This window comes from Tamandua tetradactyla, chromosome 12 (genome assembly GCF_023851605.1).
Source record: "Tamandua tetradactyla isolate mTamTet1 chromosome 12, mTamTet1.pri, whole genome shotgun sequence".
Lineage (NCBI taxonomy): Eukaryota > Metazoa > Chordata > Mammalia > Pilosa > Myrmecophagidae > Tamandua > Tamandua tetradactyla.
In genome coordinates, this window is record NC_135338.1 from 77793444 (window position 1) to 77809104 (window position 15661).

General features: G+C 44.3%; 1 protein-coding gene across 1 annotated transcript in view; it reads left to right on the plus strand.

The window, feature by feature from the left end:
- ATP10A (ATPase phospholipid transporting 10A (putative)) overlaps positions 1 to 15661 on the plus strand; it is a 180314-nt gene that overhangs the window by 145370 nt on the left and 19283 nt on the right. The window contains exons 11-14 of the mRNA XM_077123982.1: positions 810 to 1371; positions 8094 to 8197; positions 8278 to 8404; positions 13925 to 14109. Of these exons, the coding sequence (XP_076980097.1) occupies positions 810 to 1371; positions 8094 to 8197; positions 8278 to 8404; positions 13925 to 14109 (978 nt within the window). The remainder of the gene's footprint in view (positions 1 to 809; positions 1372 to 8093; positions 8198 to 8277; positions 8405 to 13924; positions 14110 to 15661) is intronic.

Sequence of the window (15661 nt, forward strand, 5' to 3'; positions counted from 1 at the left end):
CCACTCTGCTGCTACCGGGCTCTACCTCCCAGCTTTGGGTAGAGGCTGCTTCCTCCAGGACTGAACTTTTCCTACCTTGTTGTCCCTCATCAGCCACTCTTCCACCACCTCCATGCTCTGGTCCTTGCATTAAACTCCTTCTGCCGTACTTCCTTAGAAGGGACCCGTGTTCTAGGCTAGCGCTTTCTGACAGCTGGGCAATGCTGCAAATACTGTGTAAGGCAGAGACCCCAAATGTGACAGAGGCGTGAGCTGGTAACACAGGGCCTGGGCTCTGTGTAGGTGAGAGACCATACTGATGCTGCAAATGGAATGCCTCTGCATGCCCGTCTGTCCCCACATCTTTGTGAGCACCCCATCGAAGAGTGTTTGGAGCCAGCTGAGCTGCCTGCAGCTCCCCCACCTTCAGCCCAGCCCCCGAGTATACTTGTTCTCTGCCAGTTAAGGACAAGCCACTCCTATGAACCTTTTATGCAAAGCAACAGGACACCATGAGGGGGCAGCCAGCAGAGCCGACAGTACTGAAGTCCACACAGTGCTGTGCAGCCTCCATTGTGGTTACCCTCACAAACACATCCTAAAAAAATGAATATAGTGTAAGCGTTTTTTAAGGAAGAGCAGAGCCAAAGTATGGGTCCAAGGAAGAAGTGTTGGCTCTGCCCTCTGGTGGGTACAGATCCACATGGGGCGACTGTGCTCTGTATTCTCACTGGGAACCCCATGGAAACAAGGAAGTGCCCCCCCCGCCCCAGCCCCACCCTTGCCTGTGGGACTCTCCTTCTCTGACTCTTCTGGTCCTCTCGCAGCAGGTACGGGTGAGATTGGAGGTCAAGTCCCCCGTGAAGACGATCGAGGACTTCCTGCGGAGGTTCACACCCAGCCGCCTGACCTCTGGCTGCAGCAATATCGGCAGCCTGGCCACCAGCAAATCCACCCACAAACCGGGCTCCAGCTTCCTGTCCTCCCTGTCCAGCGACGGCACACTGCTCGGGCTGGAGGAGAGGCTGAGCCATGCCTCCCCAGCCATCACCAACAATGGCTACGGGGGTGGCCGGGCAGACAGCTGGGTCCCGGACGGTGCCCCCCAGGAGCGCGAGCTGCGCTATGAGGCTGAGAGCCCCGACGAGGCGGCGCTGGTGTATGCAGCCCGCGCCTACAACTGTGCACTGGTGGACCGGCTGCACGACCAGGTGTCGGTGGAGCTGCCCCACCTGGGCAGACTCACCTTCGAGCTGCTGCACACGCTGGGCTTCGACTCCATCCGCAAGCGGATGTCGGTGGTGATCCGGCACCCGCTCACCGACGAGATCAATGTCTACACCAAGGGTGCAGATTCTGTGCTCATGGACCTCCTGCTGCCTTGTTCCACAGGTACCTTCCCTTGCAGTCCCACTGGTCTGGGGGCTCAGCTCTGTGGGAGGGAACCCACGAAACCAAATCCCACTCTTCCCAGGCCTTTCCATTCGACAAAGGGGTTCTTCTAACCATTTATTTTAAAAGCAGTGTCCATTAGACAGATGCATGAAGTCTCTGGATCCTGACTTCCTCCTTTGAAGGGTATGAATTAGAGCATACTCTCAGGGGGCTTCAAGGCCAGGGACTCCGCTTCAGAACAACTGGGTCAGAATTACTGAGCGCGAGACCCAAGATCCCGTTTTAAAGGATATGAACCTTTGGACTAGAAGTTCCAGAGAATTCCTTTCCTGCCCCTGTGATGCCTGGACTTGGGGGCAGCTATGAGATCTGGGCCATCATTTTTCGGTATCAGGCCACAGTGAGGGCTGGGTCCCGCACTTCTGGGAACAGAAGCTGGGGCTGCTGGCCTCTCTCCCACCCTCTGTTCCAGCTATACTCTCTGCTAGAGTTCCATATATAGCTTTAAGTTTATAAAAACAGAGTTTGAAAACCACTGGTAAAGTGGGAGGAACTTAGTCTTTGAAAAGAGTTTGCATCTCTTAACAGCTAGAAATGCTTCTAGGATTTGGGGAGTGGAAGGACTTACCTCTCTGAGCCTCCACCTGGGGAGTGAACCTGGTCACCTCTCTGTCTCACTTCCCAGGTGGGGGATTGGAGGCAAGTGCATCTCATCTCTGGGGGAGAGAACTGGAGAACAGAAGTGGGAAATGCCTGTGGCATGTGAAAGATGAACCAGCCTGGGATATGGCTGCCTGTCCCCACGCTCCCCACCCCAGCTGTCCAATTGGCTGTATACCAGGAACAGCTCTGGGTACAACCCACTGTGAAAAATCTGTGTGCTGGATAAATCCCTCCTGAGTGGTGGGCTGAAACTGGGAAATAATTTCTTCCCCACCCCAGTCCTTCATGCCCACAATCTCCATACTGAAAGCCAGGACTATTCCGTCGTGGGAAAGTACATTGCAGGGAACTTTGCAGACAGGAAATCCATTTTCCCATTCCAGAGCTGTTACCTCCAAAAGGCAGCTGAGCTAAATTTGCAAATGCCACTCTGAAAATAGTTTGGATGTCCTTTCATGGTGATAACCTACTCAAAGGCAGGGTTCTGCCAGTGTCGCACAGTGGTTCCTCCTTTGAGAGGACACAGAGTCCAGTTAGTGGACCAGTTTTGCATTCCAAGAGCCTTTAGCCTGAAATCTGATTCTTGGTGTACAGCCAGATAAAAGAAAAACTGATATGGCAATTATCAGAGCAGATTTCATTCTACTGCAAAACTCCTGTCTGTCCTATCCCAAGCCTCACATTAATGACAAATTAGTGGATCCTTGAGCTTCAGACTTTCACATGGACATGGGGTATGTGTAAAGTCAAAGGCCTGGACTAGTAAACAGAGGCGGGTAGAGAGCCTGGAGCAGGAGCTCTGGTGCGCTGTGCAAAGGAAGCAAAAGCAACTGAGGGACTGCAGTAGCTGGCCACTTTTCTTTTGCGAGGCAATATGTTTTTTTTAGTGAACAAAAAAATCCTCAAACTCCAAGAAAACAAACAAAAATGTTATCACTAACTTTCATATCATCATTTCATGAAAGGACATTTTAACACCCCTTCCTTTCTCTCTCCACCCCCTACAAAATAGTCAGACTTCCCAAAGTAATGAATGTCTTTAACTTGAATAGCTTTATGAGCCACTTACTATACTGTCCCTGACTTTCTCATCATATTCCAGACTGGGAAAAAAACATTATTTGGGGACTGTAATTGCTCCCTGCTGCTCAGGGACAGAGCCCCTCAAGTTCATTAGCAAGCAGGAATGGGCTGTGGTGGAGAGAGCTATTGGTGTTGGTGAACCCTCTGTGGTTCAATCACCTGTCCAGGCTTCCCTGGGGCAGCATGTGCAGGGCAGAAGCCAACCTATTATGGTTACCAGGCCCCAAGGACACTGTGGAAAGAGATTAGCACTGTCTCCCCCTACATTCCGTCCAGAGGGCCCACTTACAGGCTTGGGAGCCTTGCAGCCCCCCCATTCAGTGCTATGGCACCGTGTAGCTCAGCTCTTATGTTAACCTTCTCTACTAGCTGTACGTGTGGTATTGGGGGGTCTCTGAAAGGAAATTACCAACAAAATCTAGGTAGCTGCAAGTAAGGACAAGCAACTTCGTTGGGACAGTTGGAAAGCAAGATTGCTGTGATGTAATCCAAGACACACCATTCATGAGGACAAATAAAAAATAAATGGTTTATGTTGACCTCTGTGTCCCTTTGGGTCTTGTCAAGCGGTGTGCAAGTCGGGTTTTGATAGGGAAGAGCTACATAAAATTTATATAAACCCAGGACAAATTCAGAGTCAAGAAAGTGAGAGAGTCCAGGGGTTTTCCAAGACAGAGACTGTAGATTGTCTCTCCGGTGGCCCTGAAATTATGCAACACTCCTGGCATTTTATACAAATCAATCAACTTTTATTGTAGAGGGATGAGTTATTCATCTTAAGAGATGTATGGAGAGGGACAGACTGGCAGACAGCCCCTAACAGTGAGCAGTGAGACTGCTCTAAGTGTGTGCAGATGGTAAAGCCAGAAGCGCAATATCACAGGCTATATTTAATAAAGCATCTTTCTTCTAAGAGCCGTGTTGATTAGCAGGGCATGGCAGAAAACTGTGTGGGTGGAGAAAAACAGGGACCATCCCCCACCTCCACTCAGTAGCCACAGAACTCTGTGCAGTCCCAGCTGGGTGCTACTGACTGGTATGATCCCGGACAAATCACTAACTCCGTCTGTGCCTCAATTTCACGTATTTACAAAGGAAATCACGATCCTGACCTCGTGTGTACCTGGGAAGCAACCTTACAAGTCCCTACCACATTGTCTGGAGTAATACAGGCATATGACATAAGTTACATGATTTCCCCATCTCTCTGTCTCCGTTCCCTCAAGATTCTCCTACCTGTGGTGGTTTTCTGGAAATGCCACTTTGTATGGTTTTTAAAGCGTAGCTCCCTCCCCACCCCACCAGGCTACTCTGATTCCTTTCTCCAAGACAGAGGATCTGTCACTAATGTGGCCGCAGCCTAGCACAGACCTCACACACTGCAGCCTTGAATACTCGCCCTCTGAATGAATGCATATACTCGAGAATGAAGAAGTGGATTCAGAAGCATCACTACCTGCTTAAGAGAATAACACTCTTTGTTGGGGAAATATCATTTCCAAAATAGAGAAGAAACCAAGTGTCACTTAGAGCAATTTGAAAAGCACACACAACTTAAATCACCCTTCCCCTGAGGACTTATTCTCCACATCATGATAATTGCCGGCACTGACTCTCTCCCGTGGGGGCTTCTAGAACCAGTCCCTTCCAGGCATACCTCCCTGTGCCGGCTGGGGTCAGTTCTCTGCCCAACTTTGTCTTGAACTGTGGGAACCTTTCCAGACCATGACTGGAGCAGTCACTGTCTAACACAGGCCACCTGCCCCTCCAACTTCCTCTTCTAGCAACCCAGCGGCAGCCTCTAGGCCTCCTCAAGGGATCCCTCAGGCAACTGCCACCCTCTTGGAGGAGGCTCTGGGGTAAAGGTGATCTCTACCCCTGCAAAGTTGCTGAGCTCCAATGTACAGAATTTCTTTTATTATGGGGAGAAAACTACAGGGGTCTGAGCAGAAGAAAAGAGCTAATGCTGCATGGACATTAACTGAAGTGCAATGTGAATGCTTTATTACTTGTAACCTGAGATTAGTCACCCACTTCCCACCCCCCCTGGCCCCCCAAGTTCAGGAGAGCCCAGCTGACCAGATCGTCCTGCTGGTCTACCATTTGGTTCTTGTAGGACTGTCTCAGTACAAGCTTCTTAGGCTCCTGAAGCTCCTCATTGGCCATCTGTGTTAAGTGTGAAGTCTTTCTCCTCTCTTGTCTGCCCTGTCAGAAGGTAGACCAACGCCAGCTACTGACAAAGAACCAGCTGTCCAGCTGTCAGTCCCACAGGAAACTGGAAGGGAGAAGTCAGCTGAGAATGTGGAGCCAGGGTTTGTCTGACAGGAGCAGTAGATATGGAGCCAAGTGTGGCTTCTCTAGCCCCCAGGCAAAGCTAGTGCCAGCACTCCTCCCTCGTTCCCAAAGCCCTGCTGAAGACAACCCTGCCTCGAGCCTCCTCAGAGATCATGGTGACCTGGGATGCCTGTTGCAGTAGTACCCTGCTCTCCTATTTGGGCCTTCACACCCCCACATCCCATCCCATGTGCCTGCATTCTGATGGCCTGCATGGCTCCTCCCTTTCAGTTTTGATTAGCATGATTCATTACGGTATCCCTGGGTTTCCCCAACCCAGCCCCTACTCTCTGTTCGTGCCCCTGCACACCTCCTTCACCTTTCTGAAATAATGGGCAGTATTTTCATTATTAATTTCAAAGTCACTCAGATACACACATCTTTCTGCAAAAACATTTGGGATATGGGGAAAGATTATGGACAGTTTCTAAGAGAACTACTACAATACCAGGGGTAAATGGTAGTCAAAATTAAGTTTACTTTGTGTATCATTTTTTCAGGAAATGTAAATATCTGAAGCAAAGTAATTTAGGGCAGGAATTCTTGACTTCTCTTTTTTCATTAGCAACCCCCCTAAGGAGCCTTTTAAGATGTTTCCCTTCTAATTGTCCCCATTGGAATTTTAGTACTATAGATATGCCGTATATCTCTCTATTTAAGTATGTATATCTATACTTTATACATAAAAGAGTTTTATTTTTTCACCCCCCAAAAAAACAATTTTTCCTCCAAGGGAAAATATTGTCTAGTGGAGAGAATGAAATAGTGTTGTTCCCAGGCCTCATTTGTCCTGGCAGATGTGGAATTGCAGACTAACCTTCCCAGGTGGAGTAACTTTATCAGAGGTGACTAGTGTTGCCAAACTTAGCAAACAGAAAATAGAGACTGTCCCGTTAAATTTCAATGTCAGATTAACAATGAATAATTTTTTAGAGAAAATATGTCCCGTGCTGTATTTATGTATCTTTTCTTTTATCTGGCAACCCCCCCCCCCATAGGGGAAGTTCTGGGAATAGAAGGTACATTTTCTATTAATGCAGTTAACAGATTTTTATAAACAGGCAAAAAGGTGTTCCTTCCTTTAATAGGCTAGACAAAATGATGCCAGGTCACTTTAAAAGAAGTTTTGTTTTCACAAGCTTCTCATTTCAACAAAGTATGTTAGAAACGTGTACATTTTGATGAGGTTCTTCTTAAAACAGAAGCTCATTTTTCTCTGGATTTGATATGAAAATGTTTGCACTATTTGCACGTGATGAAATGGACATGGGAGAAGTCTAGCAGTGCCACTGTTTCCTAAGTCCCCTGAATGAGGCTCCCTGTGGGCACATCGTGTTGCCTCAAACCTCATTAAAAGACTTGTCGGAACGAATCACAGGAAAAGGATGCCCTTGTGAAATTTGCTTAAAGAATTGCAGCAAAATTCCAACATAGCATCCCAACTTTGTAGCTACCTAGAATGAGGTAGGGCCACTTCATCTCCACTGACTTCTACACACTCTGCTTGTAACAATCGACTAATATGTGCAGAATGCATGCCTCTGCCTCTCCATGTGTAATGATGGACCCAGGAAAATGGCAGGTTTGAGAGGCACATTACCATGCCATGCACTCAGCATTGGGCCAGGCTCAAAATCATAAGCACAAGGCTACTCTGCCTTCATGCTTAGGTTAAAAACAGGAAAGGGTGGGTGTCTGGGGAACTCCTACAGCTAATTTCTTAGCTAAAAGGGTTTCTTTTATTTTCTTTCTCAACCAAACATTCTAAGAGATTAAATAGAATTAGAATTTTTGTTCCAATGCTTTGCATTTGTATTTTTGCTTCCTATGGAAATCCAACCTGAATTTCTTCAGTTTTGAGTATCTCTTATTTTAATATAATATTTTTGTTTTTGAGAGTCATTAACCATTCCACAGACTCTAATTTTGATATTATTCTCTGTAGCTTCTTTGTTCACCTCCTGACAGGGTAAGTGGCTTTTAAATAAGGTATTTTAAACGTTCCCTACAGTATATCTGCTTTACCCTTATTATGACTTTTTATAGTATTATTATAGAACTGGTTATAAAATGACAAATATGAGGCTCTATACCTATACCCTGTCATTTACTCTTCGTTTTTTAAATCAGAAAGTATACATTTTGATATTTCTCTTAGGTTTTACTTGTTTTTGAGAGCTGCCCTGTTTATGATCATAAAAAAGGTTGTGGCAATTAAAGTGTTTTAGCATGCTTTCCATTGTTCTGCCCCATTTCCTTCCAACTCCTACCCTTTGAACACTCACAAATACACACACCCACGTGCACAAGCGTTCACATGCAGATGTGTGCTCACACAGAAACACCCACACAGAAACTTGTTATACAGACATACCCAACATGTGAAGAATACAAGTGTTTTAGATTAAAATTTTTAATTGCAAAAAAATGTACTTTCATACATTTAAAAGCATGGCCTTGTGCTGCCGCACAGTCCACACAGTAGATGAAGAGCCATGAAAACTGCCCACACAGAATTATTTTTCTAAAGAGAACACCTTGCAAGCTCCCCAGAGGTTTCGGAAGCAGCCTTAGGGCATGTGACTGGGCTTTGATGTACTTACTCACTCATCAGTGTTTTTTCTTGTACCCTCTCCTAGATGATGCCAGAGGAAGGCATCAAAAAAAAATCCAAAGCAAAACCCAGCATTACCTCAACCTGTACGCCGTGGAAGGCCTGCGCACCTTGTGCATTGCCAAGAGGGTGAGTCGAGGAGGCTCTGCGGGGTGTGGAAGGTAGGGCCTCGGGCAGCGAACTGCCCCTAAACAGTGTGTTTCCAGTAGGTTCTGAGCAAAGAAGAATACGCCTGCTGGCTACAGAGCCACCTAGAAGCAGAGTCCTCCCTGGACAACCGTGAGGAGCTCCTCTTTCAGTCTGCAATCCGCCTGGAGACCAACCTGCATCTCTTAGGTGACTATGCTGCGTGCCGGGAGGTGGGTCCAGCAGTGTTGGGTTTACAAAGGCAGCCCTGGAGGGAAAGGTACCCCAAGCCGTGAGCTGCGCTCTGGTCAGTAGCTGCTCTGCTCAGGCTGGCCTGACCCCAGCGTGGCCCCGGTGGGACTATCCTTGAGTTGATGTTTCCCCCACAGTCTGTTTCTGCACCTGGAGCTGGTATGTCCCCCTCCCTATATAGCCTGCTCTGCTGCATCACAGGCATCTCTTTTCCCATGAAAAGTGTCGGTGATGAGCAAGGCTTCTCAGCATTTGATGGTTTAAAAGAACCTTGTGACAGTTGCAGATTCAACTTGGATGAAAAGAAAACAGGTTCATTTTTACTAAGACATGTCCATATCTCCTGCAGTGTTTGTATTCATGTTTATTAATACAGTTATTAAAGTACTACTGGAACTTCATATGATATGCTCTAGGTGTTCTCACAAGGAGCTAGTAGTGATAATGCTGCATACCCTCACCCCCACCCCTGCCATCTGGTGTGCTGTGCGTCCGGGAACAGTCTTAATGAGCACAATTCAGGATCCATTATTCTGTAGAGAGTACAGAAAGGCCTCATTCCCTGGGCAACAGAGTTGGGATGTCTCTCTTTCTCTGTCATCATTTATCATCTTTTTGCATACCTCTATCAGTCTACCAACTAACCATATCATGTATCAATCTATCTATGCCTATTTTCTTTCTCTTTTTCTGTTTTCCGTCTATCAATTATCTATCTAGCATCCGTCTAGTAATTTCCAATGTGTTTATTTTCTGTCTAACATCCATCTATCTGCCTATCATCTGTCTACATCTATCTATACCTATTTCTTTTCTATCTATCCTCTATCTCTCTGCCTATCTATCATCTGTCTGTATGCACACATATATACAATATTCACATACATGCATTACACGCATACACAACATATACACATCATACATTACACACACATACATGTGAATACATATAGACACAAATAATCTATCTAAACTATAGATATATATACTAGATAAATGGACATGCATATACATATATAATGTAAAATAGATACATAGACATACATTCGCTTTGTATAATGTTCTCTCTTTCCTAAAGTGTTTTATAGGAGACCATGCACAATTCAGAAAGCTCCAGGAAGCAGAGGCCCAATGAAACAATGAGCAGTACCATGGGCATAAATTACACAAAACACTTCAGAAATGGCCATGCCTCTAAAAGCTTACCAGGTTTTTATTTACTGGATGAGGACTGCACACATTTAATGTGTGCTTCTCTGAAAGATGCTGTTGTACAGATTTATGGAACAGAAAGATTGCCCTGCCCAGCCTCCTGGCCCCAGCACAGGCCTAGCCTGTCCAAACTGATTGACCAGCCATTTTTTTTTGAGGCTAATAAGTCCAAAATCAAGCCCTTCACTGTGGGGGGCATTTTGCCTGGACAACCTTGGCTTCCTGGATTGGCTGAAATCTGCATCCCAATGGCTTTTCCCAGTTGGCCAGCCCCACCCTCTGGACCATGCAGTCAGAATCCCTTCCTTGTACCCAGGATGAGATTCTGTTTGAGCACACAACTGTGAGCCTATTACTGTCCTTTTTCCACAGTGTATTTTTTCTGTCACAGTTAAGATGCAGGCACAGAGTTTAGCAATCAGCAGATGGCCTGGTGACAAGTGTCATGTTGTTGCTTCCCCATCCATTCCACGTCTGGGCTGGTCTCTTCTGCACAGGCTCTCTCCAGTGGTCAGACTTCCACTTCCTCCCTTGGCCTGGATTCTGTGTCTCTATTAGCATAGCCTATGTTTAACAGTCCCAGTTAAGCTGATTCTGAATTCAGCTCATCTTCCTAGGTCTTTTTCACAGGAATTCCTTCCCAGTTTGGATTCTATAATTTTCACTTGGGCAACTGTGTAAGCATCTAAAGACACGTGTTTATACTTATCCCTGTCTCTGTTCTTTCTGTTGGAATTGGGTCAGTGACGTGGTATTAAAATTATCTTAGTCAGGCTGCTATGACAAATACCACACAATGGGTTGGCTTAAATAATTAGAATTAATTAGCTCACAGTTTTGAAACCAAGAAGTCCAAAATCAGGATCAGCAACACTTGCTTTCTCCTGGAGTCTAGTGTTCTGGCTTTTGGCTTGTATCTCTGTCTCTCATTACATAGTCATGTCCTCTTCTTCCTTGCTTCTGTGACTTCCAACTCTACTTTATAGTGCTTCAGATAATCTACATTAAGACCCATCCTCATTCTGTTGGGCTACACCTTAACTAAAAATAACTTCTTCAAGAGGTTCTATTTACAATGGGTTCACTCCTACAGGAATGCAGATTAAAATTAAGAACGTGTTTGGTGGGGTAAGTAACTCAATCTACTGCAGTGGTTCAGAGTTTTGATTCCAGCTCGTTCCACTGTTACCCTGAATCAACTGCTTTCCTCTGGGTTCATTTTTAAAAGTTTCTAAGGTGGGCCAGTTCAGAAACCACAGCACTGCTCCATGGAGGGCTTTGTTAGTATACTAGAGCCATCTCATGCCCTTTGTTGAGAACCCAATAATACATTTTCAGGAATTGTGCAAGCCTTGTGGTACCATGTTGCTAGCTTGAAATCAGTGAGGCGGGAGTATTTATGCCAGGGAAATGGGCAAGTGCAGCACATCGGTCTTCTTCCTTCAAGGCAATTGTTAAACATTTACTGTCACTTGCCACATAGGATATTTATGGTTTAAATATAAGAGCCACCATCTTTGTGCCCACCTCAGCTTTATCCATAGGTGGAGAGCTGTGGGCATTGTGTTTCAACTCCTCAGCTTCATTTTTGAGTAAAGTGAAGCAATTACTATTTTTAATATTCTAAAACAAAATCCCCATTTCTAAATCTTTTCCTTTTTGTACTTGTGTTAAATTGCCTTGGAGAACCACAAATTAATATCTTCAGCAGAAAGGATGAACATTCACACAGTGTTCTTGAAATTTTATTTTCCATATGTCCCATCGAGACTCTAAATTCAAAGGACAGTGCTCTTCTCACTTTTCACAGTATTGCCAATTTTGTTAAATGCCATCCAAAACTCCTCAGTTGGTAAAACCTTTTCCCTTCCCATTAAAAGCTGCCTGAAATCTGAGTGCAGAAGTACGTGGTGGCCATAGCTTTGCTCTGAACTAAGTATCTTGTTATGATACATAAAAATGCCATCCTCTTCCAAAAATCAACGTCATAAAGTGGGTGGCATTCACTCAAAGTCTCATGAATTAGATGACAAACAAACCACCTTAGAAAGCTGGAGAAAGGCACAGTGCTTCAGATAACTTTAAAAGGGCTATTACCTCAGATTTGCTGTTTTTCCTCAGCCATGTTTCATTCAAACATTGACATACTTGCTATCACTCCAAGTCTCTATGTTGGAGCATGTTCTGTCTTTGATGCAAACCCACCGTGGTCAGTAGAGAGATGGCATAGGGGTGAGCATCTTTACTTTGGTGAAATAGCTCCTGCAATAAAGTTGTTTTCTAAGTCTTTGATTTTTTCTGAAAAGTGGTGGACTCCCTTAAGGAAAGTTTTTAAGGGAGACCTTCCCTACTTTGCTTTCTTTCATGTTCTCTTCACTGAGTGACCCGGGATGATAAGCTGGTGGTGCAGAGCTGGGAGGCATAAGGCCTTTGTTTAGAACTCCCGGTCTAATGAGGGGGAAGGTAGTTCATTTTAGTTATATGCTGAGCACTGGAGTGCTCGACTTACAATAGATACCCCTGATGCAGTTGGGGATTTTGAGCATGAGATTTGGGGACAGACATACCAGGTCTGACCCATCCCTGCCTAACCCTACCTCCCCCACCTTTACTATCCAGTCTGTTAAATACGGATAATTGTAGTACTTACATTACATCTTAGGGATGGTATGAAAATTTTGTTTGGTAAATAGTGTAATCAAAGTGAGCCATCATTGTTATTCTGTCATCACCATTAATAAGTATGAACTTAATTAAGTATGAGGGGCTGTGAGCACAGAGAGGCAAGCATTATCATCCTTCTCCCTTTCTTTAAAGATCAGGGAACATGTCATATAACAGAATTGACCCCTTTCAGCTCATTCTAAGGGTCATCCTCAGTTGGGTCAATGTCAGTTAGGTCAGTCATCCTAACATGTCTGTTGGGTCTTGAAGATAGGAATGCATACCCTCTCCCACTGCTAGAGCCAGAAGGTTGCAGGGACAAGGTCACCCATGCCCTCCCAGATGCCTATATGGTCTTCAGTGTACTTGAATTTAGCAGGGAGCCTAAAATGTCTTCATCCCTAAGCAAGTCTTGAGTCCCACCCCATGTTGGTCTCTTTCCTATGGGGCCCCCATGGGGTGAAAGCTCAGAACCCTCTTCTTTTCCTTTCTAGGTCTTTCCCAAGTTCCCACTTGGCCTTCCACTTCGTGCCCCAAACAGAAGGCCCAGGTCTCACACAACACTTAGCATTAGGTGGAAAAGAAGAGAAAAGCCACTCGCTCCTAAACGGTTTTGTGGGAAGCTGGTGATGTTCAGTGTCTTGAGCTCAGGGCTGGTGATGTAGATAGGTGATTTGTGAAAGTTTGTTTAAAACAGTATACTTATGAAATGCGCACTTTCTGTATGGATATTATTACCTCAACTCCACCCTCCTCAGTTATGTTCTGGGAGGAGATATCCCAGCACAGAGAACAGAGAGGCATTGAAGGAAAAGGCTGAGCCCATAAGGAATGGTCCCTCATGCTAGAGCAATACTAAAGCCCAGGAGATCGGGACCACGGGTGGATGAGCTTCTAGGGCCAGGAAGCTAGAGGACATGTTACTGAGTTTTAAGCCTGTGAAAGCTGAGGCAGGTCAGAGAGCATATTTCTGCCCTGAATAGTATGTTCTTTCCTTTAACCAGTATACTAATAACAATACAAGAGAAAATGCTCCTTTTATTTTTTATGTCCATGGGAAAATCATATTCATGACAATGTTGCCCTCAAGAAATAGCAAATGATAAAAAATATTTTGGATTTCATTTGCCAGAAACTTTAATATGGGAGGGGTAATTTCATTAAACATTTTTATGCTTTAGAATAAGATCCTTTCCACCACTTCCCCCAAGCTTTGTTTTCAAATTATCTGCAAAGTTCTTAAAATTGTATGGGTTAGTAACACATTGCTCAGAAGGGATTCGAGGTACTTGACTCTTAAGAATAGAGAAATTATGTCCAGTGGCTTATGATCATTTCTACATATTTTTTAATGTGTCATGCTGAGAGAACTACTTAAAGGGTCCACTGTATCCTGAAACAATGAATGATGAAACCATCCTTCAAATCGGGGTGTCCTGTACTCTTTTGGGTGGATCAGAACCTGGTGTCCAAGCACCAAGCGAGTCAGCGCTGACAGAGGCTGTGCTCAAGTCAGGCTCTGGTGCATGGACTTTGTGCCCAGCCAGGGTCTGGGAGCATGGCACAGAGAGGGCTTTCTCACACTCCTGTACCTCTCATCAGGCGCCACTGGAATTGAGGACCGTTTGCAGGATGGAGTCCCCGAAACCATCGCGAAACTGCGCCAAGCAGGCCTGCAGATCTGGGTTCTCACTGGAGACAAACAGGAGACGGCTGTTAACATCGCTTATGCCTGCAAACTGCTGGACCATGACGAGGAAGTCATCACTCTGAATGCCGAGTCCCAGGTGGGTGGGCATTGGGGCAGCGCCCGCCTTACCTGGTACAGCCTTGCCTCTGATTCAGCACTGCGGGCCAGCACACAGACCTTCATTTCAGGCAGCTGCTGTGAGAAGCATCTTTACTCTCTGCTTTCCTGTGTGCAACTGTGTCATGTTTCTGGGCTTAAAGAGTGCTCTTCATTGATTTGGAAGATGTGGTGTTTGCTAGGATGTCTTAGTTTCAAAGGCATGCATGCCTGGGCTTCATCAATGTGAAGTTGAGCCTGCTTTTTACCTGACTTACTATCAATACCAACAGTATCAGAATTTTTTCAGGAAGTCATGTGTGCCTAAAAATGATGCCAGGGCGCTGTTCTATTTCCATTGACTTCCTCTGAACCATTTGCTGCTGATACATGCCAGTGGGCACTGAAGCTTTTGTTACCCAGTCACACTTATTTATCCAAATCCCTATACAGATGGGAAATAGTATTCCCTTCTGCTTTTTAATGTTTGTGGTATTTAAAATGATATCCATTCTTTCATTTCTGATATTGGTCATTTATGTCTTTTCTTTGTCACTTTTGCTGGAGATTTTTCAATTATATGCATTTTTCAAAGAACAAGGTTTTGATTTCACTGGTTCTTTTCTCTATTTTTCACTTTTCAATTTTATTGACTTTTTTACTTACTTTTATTATTTACTTCTTTTTACTGGTTTTGTTTTTCTAGTTTTTTAACGTGAAATCTTAGGTTACTGATATGAAAACTTTCTCCTTTTTTCAAATATAAACAATATATGCATTATCCTCTATGCCCAGCTGTATCCCATAATTTTAAAATGTTTTATTTTTATTTTTTATGGCGTTCAGGATATTTCTAATCTTCCTTATGACTTCCTGTTTTACCCATGGTTTGCTTAGAACTGTTTTATTTAAGGTCCAAGCATTTTAAGATTTTCCTCTTGCTTTTCTGTTTTTTATTTCTATTTTAACTCCATTATAGTCAGAATACCTTATTTTTAAAATTTTAAATTTGTTAAAGTTTGTTTTTTAAATTACCTAGGAAATGGTTTATCTTGGTGAATGTCCATGTGAAAAGAATGTGTATTCTGCTGTCGTTTAGTGTGTTTCATGTATGTCAATTATATCCAACAGGTAGATATGTTTCAGTTCTTATATAGCTCAGGTCAGTAAACTGATGCCATGGGCCAAATATAGCCTATCTCCTATTTCTGTCAGTAAAATTTTATTCAGACACAGACTTGCCCAATTTTTTATGTTTTATCTTTGTCTACTTTCATAAAATAATGGAATAATTGAATAGTTGTGACAGAGACTGAATGACCCACAAATCCTGAAATATTTTCTCTTTGGCCCAACCATAGCCACTCCAAGGTTTTCACAGTACATCTTCCATCCTTTTACTTTTGCTCAATCTATAGTGAGTTTCTTGTAGACAGCATATAGTGAGGTCAGTTTTTAATCTATTCTGATAGTCTCTTTCTTTTAATTTTGATGTTTAGACCATTTACATTTAAGGTTGTTATCAATATATTTGGATTCAAGTCTACCATCGT